The sequence below is a fragment of the Osmerus eperlanus genome, chromosome 20 (genome assembly GCF_963692335.1).
Source record: "Osmerus eperlanus chromosome 20, fOsmEpe2.1, whole genome shotgun sequence".
NCBI lineage: Eukaryota > Metazoa > Chordata > Actinopteri > Osmeriformes > Osmeridae > Osmerus > Osmerus eperlanus.
In genome coordinates, this window is record NC_085037.1 from 7,537,056 (window position 1) to 7,546,300 (window position 9,245).

Consider the following 9,245-nt stretch of genomic DNA (forward strand, 5'->3'; position numbering starts at 1 on the left):
AGCCATTGATTATTAATATTCATTTTGTGACCAGACTACGTTGCTGGCTAGTCATTTCAGTATGTCTTACGGAGACAGGATATAGTTGTCAGTGGCCTAGTGCGTCACCAGCCCTCAACCTTGTCTCTGTCATTTCCTTTGAGGTCATGTTATGATCATATCCACTATGAAGTCATTCTAAGTCATATTCATTCTGATAAAAGTTTGAAATGTAGCTTCTTGTTGAACTTAGCTTACGCAGAATAACCCAAGCCTCTCCAAGAATAGTTTCCCAGTGAATTACATGAGTCAGCGTTTTTAGAAAGAATTCAGTTAGTTGGTTTCTTGAAGGTTGACAGTAGCTATGAGGTTCGTGAATGTGTTTTGTTTGTTTTTAATCCTTGAGTGTTCAATGAGTGTCTATAAGAATTTAACAATTAGCATTTTGAAAGTTGCAGTTGGTTATGCATATATTATTTCTACATAATACATATTTCTTAAACTGAAGTTCTACATAGTAGCATTTCAATTTATGCTGGAGCAAACACAGGCATGATCTATAAAGGTGTCTCTAGAGGTTTGTGTGTGCGCTAATCAAGAACAGTAAACATTGTCCTAAGCATTCCAATAATCACCATGTTATCATTCATTCAATTAATGAGTTTACAATTGTTTCCTGAACACATCCCGTACACATACACACAGCACTAGTTATTATCAATATAGTGAAACTTTCTGGACCCAAAAACATACTTACTGTATGTAAATGTCATTGTCCTGTCCTGGCTCAAAAACAGCCCAATCTCCAAATGTGTACACAAATGTAAAGTGAAGGGCCCTTTTATAAAATGCATGACACATCACCTGAGTCACCATCTTCATTCAAGCTTCGACGCCCCCTCACCCAGCACTCCTATCCTTCTAAAACCCCCTCTTCACATTCTCTGGTTTTTCTCTCCACTGGTCAGATGGTTTGGCTCTCCTACACAGTGACCTGTCTGTGATATATAACGGAAGTTTAGGTTGCACGTGGCTGAATGTCTAACATCTATGAGGCAGAATTTTGACAATTTTATTCATGCAACATACATTTATACATTTCAGGCTAAAGCGCTAATGTGTTTAAACATGGAATTACTTTGAAATACTATGGATACACAGATACAAAATTTGTGATATGTTAATCCATATTTGATTGTTGAGCAATTCTGAACAATTACATTTTAGACTGTAAAACTAGGATGCAGTGTCAGAAGAAGGCACCTGCCTCACATCACTCCCATTGGTACAGAGGCAGAGCTAAGAGGTATAGGCCATCAAAGACGTGATACAGGACTAGTCATGCTTATTTCAGGATTTCTTCTTGCCCACTCCTTTCCCTGTTCTTTGAGAAGAACACACTTTGTGCCAACGGAATTTGAGAGAGAAAGAGAGACTTGTTCAGATTACATTGTAAAACCCAAGCATACATTTAGAATGAGCACATGAAATCTATCATCTTCAAGCTGACTGGTACAAAGGTGGAGGAAGCATGATGGCTGATGACTAAGCAGATCCTGCATCCTGTGGAGTTGTCATGGAGCAGGTCTTCCTCTTCTTGTCTCCTGTACCACACGGTTCTCATAGGGAGATTCCACGGAGGCGGGGCTTCTAGGGGCCTGTCGGAGAAGGCAGGATGTACAATTGTGCAACACGCATACACACATATGCGTCCATACATGAACACACATTTTTATACACAGACATCCTGAAACACACCTGAAGTTGGTCATAGTCAGATGACATGCTGGACATTTTCAGGGAAGTGTAGATGGAGTTTGTGTTCGTCAACAAGAGCTCTACCTGCTGGTGAGGAGAGAAGAGTATGTGAGTAAAAATAAATTAATGAATAAATAAATGAATAGATCATTTATGAATGATCAAACAAAAATGAAATGTCCTTCTTACTGTTAGTCTTCTGGACAGGCTTGGGGAAAAAACAAAGGTGAAATTATCAGGTTTTGCAAGAAGATATGATAATTAACCACATTTCTTGTATTACATTTCTTATTGTGATTAAGGTATTACTATTGAATTGTTGTCTTTGTGGGCACGTTCCAGCTCCTACCTTCGAAAAGTACACACAACCAATGGGAGGCTGAGAAGGCAGAGTGACATCATCACCCCACACAGAATGTACAGTCCCAGTGTGGAACAAGACCGGATGTCTTTATTTTTCATCTCTATGACACAATAACTGAATGTTACAACACTACTCTCACTGTATAATCAGTTGACCAGATCATGAATTACTACTATTTGTATACCAATACACATCAATAGAATATATATAAATGTCCTCACCCGACACTGAAATTGTCATGCTGCTCTGCACCTTCTCGGTGGTGCCCCCTGTTGTCAGGGGGTACTGCACAGAGCAGCTGACCCCTGACCCATGGTGGCTGGGTGAGGCTGTGAAGGTCAGAGTGGAGGTCAGGGTCAGCAGGCCGTCTGCAGGGGGGTTCATGCTGTGTTGCTCCCGGCCCCCGATGCTCCAGCTCAGGGAGGGGGGCAGGGAGGGGCAGGGGGCTGGAGCAGAGCAGCTGAGCACGACTTCCTTCCCCTCCGGCACCAACACCATCTCGGGGAACAGCTTTGGACCGGGAGGTGTGTCTGAAGGAAGAGGGAGGGGGCTGATGGGGAACTTTAAGGTACGATTCAATACAGTTTGTGTGTCTGTGGAACGGTTGATGGAACCATGCATTTCAGACTGGATAAACTGGCTGTATGTTTCAGAGGTGAAAGCACAGGACCAGGTTCATCTGTGATAATGTACTGTAGTGTCTTTGTGCTGTACCTGTTTGAATGATCTGAACCCCAGGGTTAAAATTGTACTTGAGAGGATTTGGACCTTCCAGTCTGAAGAAATAGGTATCATTTCCACCCGTGAAACCCTGAAGCCTGGTGGTGCAGTTCTTCTGCAGCAGGTCCCCTTCCAAGGTCCCCTGGGTAAAGGGCTTATGATCAGCGGAATTGAAGATGTATGGCCCATCCATCGATCCTCTCCTCCAGATGGCACTAGGGCTGGAGGTGAGATCCGACTTGTACTTGTCAGGGATTTCAAACCGACAAGGGATCAGAACGCAGGAGCCCCGCACAGCTGGTATGCGTCGGGGCATCCAGACAGACCACTCGCTGCTGAGTGCACCTGTAGCCAATGCACACACACGCACACATGTACACACATAAATACACATCTACACATGTTAATATACATAAATACATACATACACACACACAGACACAGATACATACGCAAATGGTCACATATTCATATATGCACACACACAGACACACATACACACTATCACAAAAGCAAGTTAGGTGTGACACCAAAAACAGAAATCACTGGGCTCCTCAGAAAGCCAACAAGCAAATGAGGGATGAACCACATCCAAGTGTCAAACATTCATATGCATAAAGTTTACACATATTGCTGATGAACACTACAGGACATTTACTCCAACAGGGTCACCAGGAGAGCCCACAATATAATCAAGGACAGAACACACCCCCGGCACAGACTCTTCTCGCTGCTGCCATCAGGCAGATGCTACAGGAGTCTGAAATCCAGAACAAAGAGACTAACAAGCAGTTTCTACCCGCAGGCCGTCAGGCTGGTGAACAGCCTCACAACCCACTTCCCCCCCTCCCCCCCACTACATAAGGATAACAGCCCCACTACACACACGCATACACAGACACACACATACTGAACAATGACTTGCGATATTTGCAACAACGCATGGTGCAACACTCAAGAAAACTGTCATTTCATTTGTACCTTATTTTCCTTATTTTTCTCTCTTTTTAGTGTTTTTATTGTAATTATCTGGAAGGAGGACATTGCACTATAAGAATTTCATTGTACAGACTAACTTTGTTATCCGAATACATGACAATAAATATCTTGAAACTTGAACGGATTGTGGTCTATGGTTGATTCCTGTCTGGTATCAAAAGAACCTAGAGGGAGTCCCAGAGAAAAACCTTCCCAGGAAACTTTTCTAGAATCACAAGCAAACTGACCTTGCATCATGAAAATCAATACAACCCACGGCATCACTGAGAACTCCACTGCTGATTACTGCACTAAGATCTGTTTTTTTCCTTTGGTTTCTTCTGAAGAGGACTGAAACAACCAAGGCAGAAGTTAAAGGAAATACCTTATCAGTTCTACTCACTTCCTTAATGTAGTCCCAATTTAGCTGACTGTGAGATGAATTCTGATCATGAATGCAGCTGAATAGCAACAGATGTGAAAACAGAGCAGAATACCTGTGTTTGTGAAGTTTCCCTTCAGTTCCCCTTCAGTGTGTACTCAACCCATACGGTTAGGGAAGCTGTGTCAATGCCAATATTGCATCAGGAAGCAGTTCAGTGTCTGAAGGAAAGTCTTGCTTTCTGGTTGCAACATTGCTATGTTTTTGTTGCATTCAGGCTGCAGTGTGAATGTGGTGCACTCAGCCACCCGAGGGCAGTCACACCTAAATAAACAACAGATGCACAACCATACACTGAACAGGGACCAGTTAAATGGCTTGTGGTTTTGAGGGGTGGAAGCAGAATTGATGTGTTACACTGGCAGTTCAGCCTCATGTGGCGTAACTGGGTGTGCATTTTATTGTTTGACCTAGTTATGTGAATTTCTCAAGAACGCTTGTAAACAATGTGTGGTTGTGGCCATATAAAGTCCTGTCAGAGACACAGAGTACATTTAGTCATTTAGCAGATGCTCTTATCCAGAGCGACTTAGAGGAGACCATACGTATCACCCTCCAAAACATTTTTCGAAAGAAATTCATGAATTATCAGTTTGGAACATCCTCATATGTGTCACACATATACACAGGCATTCATCACCCAAACTGTGATAAGGTCTCTTCCTGTGGGAGAAATCCTTTCTTCCACACTCCTCAAAAAGATGGACGTCACAAATGTCTTCAAGTTTTTAACCTCTAGGGGCAAATAGAGCACTGGAGTTAGGAAATCCTTGATTTCTCCCACATCCTCTCCTATCACCTTTTTCTTCACCATGATCTCTATTGCCTTTTTGATCTCCATCATCTCTATAACATGTATATTCTATAACATTGATAATCTCTATCATCTCTTTAATCTATAATGTGTATTTAATCTTTGTCAGCATCTTCCCTCTGTGAGACAGGGAAGGTAGGTGGGAGGGATGGGGGGCTGGCTGGCTGGCTGGCTGGGGAGAGAAGGCGTGGCTAGAAAGGAAGTTCATGAAATTCTTGTACAATTTGTGGCCACTTTACCCAGACATTTGGCATTTCTTTCTCAAGGGTCACAGTATTCTCACACCCTCCTACACACATGGACAAACGGACACAGGATCACTGACAGTCACAGTTTCAAACTGTAAAGGTAAGCGAGTATTGTCTTTATTTAACACTAACCTTAATTCATCATCAACACTACACACACACACACACAGCCACTTACTGCTGATGTTGCACTCCATTATAGACTTTAAGGCTTTCAATTTCTGAGTTGGACTACCATTCTCAAGTAAAATTCCCTTTATTATTTATGATTTGATGCTGTCTTAATAAAGGGGATTCCTGTTGATGTCATCAATCTATGCTTTCGTTAATTTGATCAAAAATCATTGGCCAATGTGAAAAATTCTGTGCTCCTCACTGAAAGTTACCAAAAGGCTTTGTTATTATTTCCATATTGCAACATGCTCATCCCTGTCTTATCCATGGCACGATGATGTAATTTAAATAACAGAAGATTACTTTATAACCTGTATGTTGACGAAGTGGCTGACCAAAGTAGCTATACCACAAGACTTTGAGATCTCATCACACTGACAAACACTCACAGCAAGGCAAATATTAATAAAACAGGTAGTGGTTGTAAAATAAATTACTGATCATATCCATACTGCAGATAACACAGTGATCTGTATACTTGGGAGACCAGCACTCATTTCCCATGTGTTTTGTTGATAAAACCATGCCTATATTATTCATATTTAATGTTTGGTACAAGAATACTTCAGAAATGGCAGCATAGTATTCTGGGAAAGGTGTAAACTAGAGCTTACTCTTATAGTGCCCAAAAAAGACGTGACTAAAGGATGTGGTTTGATAAAACCAGTCACCACAGATACTGAGTTTGTTTGGTTATAAAGACTGCAGTCATTATGTCCTTTTCAGCGCACACTACTCAGTCATAAAAACACACTTAACAAAGCCGTCCAGCACTGCTCTGTCTGGCTCAGAATCTAATCAACCTTTCTCCAAAGTCAACTCCATTTGCCACATTGTCTGGAAGTTCATTGGTTGCCTCACAACCAGGGCATGTTTGATTTAATGTACCGCCTGAATGGTGTCGGTGGTGGTGGATGGAGGGGGGGTCCTCTTTTTTTTTAAAATGTGTCCCCCCTGGTCAAACACTTTCCTGCCAACCCAAGTCAGGTGTCCCGTGAGAGGATTCCACACTGGGGGACTGGCTTGGTCACACGTAGCAGGCTGTGCGTTTCATGTGGAACTGCATGTGTCCTCAGATCACTATAAGTATTCATGTCAAATGAGTAGAGGAACAACAAAAGCACACAGGTTAAACACATGCACACACATTCCCAGACATCACCACCGAGTGACTCAGATGTGACAAGGAAAGACAGAGCTGGCTGACTCCTGGGTTCATGCCTCATTTACCAGCAGCCCATCTCATGATGAACAGCATGGAGATATTTCATTCATCACATCAGGAACTTCTACACTTCAGGGTTCATCTTGGATAGTTAGTGTAACTGCTGATAACTACAACGGGTCTGATGTGAGTCAGAGTTGGCTTAAAGTGATACATTGGGCTACCACAAGTTTTGGTTTCGCTATGAGCTAACATAGTGTCACCACATGTTATGTTTCACAATGAGCTATAGTGTTTCAGTTTTTGTTTGGCTGTAGATTTCCATTCTTTCATTGTAGAATGTGCCCCTAAAAAGTTTGACAAAAAAAATGTCACAATAAGCTTGCAGTCCTGTTTTACTATAAGGCACTCATGTGTCAATCTGCTATTCTTCTGCTTTCGCAGAAAATGAGGTCGACATCAAACGGCTCACTCCCCCTGGTCCTGGCCTCATCCACGGATGACAAAACAGTGGTGGACATCGACGCCATTATGGACAACGTCACCATTGTGCTTTACATCATAACTATCTTGCTGGGAACAACTGGCAATGCGATGGTTATCTGGGTGGCCGGGTTCAAACTCCGCCCCAAGGTCACCAACGTGTGGCTGGTCAACCTGGCTGTGGCTGACTTCATATTCTGCCTCACCCGCATCCTCTCACTGGTCAAGAAGCTCTTCTTCGACCACTGGCCCTTTGGGGTCTTCTTTTGCAAGTTCAACGGGTTCTTTAAGTACGCCAACATGTTCTGTAGTGTGTTCCTTCTGGCCGTCATCAGCCTGGACCGGGTGATGTGCGTCTGGTGGCCCATCTTCACCAAAAATCACCGGACGCTCTCGGCCGCGCGGCTCATCAGCGTTGGGGTGTGGGTGGGAGCATCCGTTTTGAGCTCCCCCTACTTCGTCTACCGGCAGGTGTACCTGGGCAAGAACAACCTGAGCAAGTGCTCGTTCGAGGTGAAGGAGGCCATGCATGGCGACAACACCGCCAAGAATTGGCTCTACTCCATCCGCTTCCTGTGTGGCTTTCTGCTTCCCTTCCTGGTCATCCTCTGCTGCTACGCCGTCGCCGGCGTCGGCATACGCCGCACGCGGCTCTCCGGGAAGACTCGCCCCCTTCGCATCCTCGCCTCATTGGTCTGTGCCTTCTTCCTGTGCTGGGCACCCTACCACTGCCTCCTGCTGGCTAAGATGGTGGATAGCAAGACTGCCGTTGTGAGGATAGGACTGCCTATAGCTAAAGGCTTTGCCTACTTCAACAGCTGTGTGAACCCGCTGCTGTACTTCTGCATGGGGCTGGACGTGAGGGGCAGGTTCAGGCAGAGCCTGGCAGGGGTGTACCGGAGGGCCCTAAGCGAGGACGAGGATGGGCGCTCCACGCAGTCCAACGAACGCACGCAGGACAACATCTGTGTGTCGAGGACACGCAGGGATGGAGGGGAAAAGGTTCCTGTGGACACTTCAAGTATCTGAGGGAAATGGTGGTTGACATGGAAACCTTCACAACAGAGGACGGAGAACAAAAAGTATCGCTTTCCCGAAAAATATTTTGTACGGTAACAATAAAGAGAAATGTATATTTTACAAAAAATAAGACTCAGCCACCCTAAGGATTCAGTTCTTCTGAATCAAGACAATGGGGCCTCCTGTAGCCATGGACAAAGTGCTTTTCACTGTGTAATGTTTGTTTCTAGACATGATTTGAGAGCCATTACTATCCACAAGAGAATAATGCTGTTAGAATGAATAAAATATTTGGTTTCTGTGCAAGAAAACGTGTTTTCTGTCTAGAATGAGTTCCCAATAATGTTACAGTTGAATTGAAAATAGGTTACTGGGAATGTTCTTGAAGTTCTCAGAAAACAAATCCTGGTAGTTATGTTTTGGTTGGAATGGCATTATTTAGTTTCTTTCATAACTGTCCAACATCAATCCACAAGCACGCACAAACACAAACACACACATCTGCACGTCACAATCTATGACCAACCCATGCACACATTCACTCTCTCTCAAATGTCCCTTTTGAATCACACTTGTTGCTCAACACACAATCTCCACGGTGACTCTTGAGGACACTGTGGAGGGGTTGCCTCCTTCTGAAGGTTATCTCCTAGTATGGCAACACACACTGAGCGGTTGGCTTTATTCCAAATAGCATTCGGAATCTATATCACATATTCCTTCTCTCACCTGCCATTGCTACATTTCGACAATGTTACAGTAAGGGGAGGGCAACCAGCAGATGCAGCTGCATAAACAATATAAACAGACAGTGCTACTCCTTCAAACAATGGAGGAGATACAGTCAAACCTCTGTAGTGGTATGACCAAGCAAAGTTAAAGGATGGGAAGAGATATCAAGCACATAACATGAGAGAAAGGAAGGATGACTGGGGGAGGGGGGCTGTTTGGTCAATGGGATTAGGGTTAGGATTAGAGTTGCTTTGTGTTTACTGGTCTTGTTTAAACAAGAGGGACCAAATAAATAAAAGAGAAAGCTGATTTAAAACACAGACGGAGAGATGGAGTGGTAACAACCAAAAGAGATGTAGTTGTCATGA

At 43.6% G+C, this 9,245-nt stretch overlaps 2 protein-coding genes across 2 annotated transcripts; one reads left to right on the plus strand and one right to left on the minus strand.

Moving 5' to 3' along the window:
- Positions 1–600: 600 nt before the first annotated feature.
- si:ch211-171h4.5 (myelin-associated glycoprotein) lies at positions 601–4,153 on the minus strand. The gene is made up of 7 exons (XM_062487270.1): positions 4,048–4,153; positions 2,816–3,166; positions 2,323–2,631; positions 2,087–2,201; positions 1,927–1,945; positions 1,738–1,824; positions 601–1,637 (listed from the first exon to the last, which is right to left on the minus strand). The coding sequence occupies exons 1-7, from the start codon at positions 4,079–4,081 to the stop codon at positions 1,554–1,556; spliced, it is 999 nt and encodes a 332-aa protein (XP_062343254.1). The 5' UTR covers positions 4,082–4,153; the 3' UTR covers positions 601–1,553.
- A 1,148-nt stretch (positions 4,154–5,301) lies between these two features.
- On the plus strand, positions 5,302–8,444 carry LOC134040952 (C3a anaphylatoxin chemotactic receptor-like). The gene is made up of 2 exons (XM_062487150.1): positions 5,302–5,403; positions 7,087–8,444. Exon 2 carries the CDS (start codon positions 7,090–7,092, stop codon positions 8,152–8,154), a length of 1,065 nt encoding a protein of 354 aa, XP_062343134.1. The 5' UTR covers positions 5,302–5,403; positions 7,087–7,089; the 3' UTR covers positions 8,155–8,444.
- Positions 8,445–9,245: the final 801 nt, after the last annotated feature.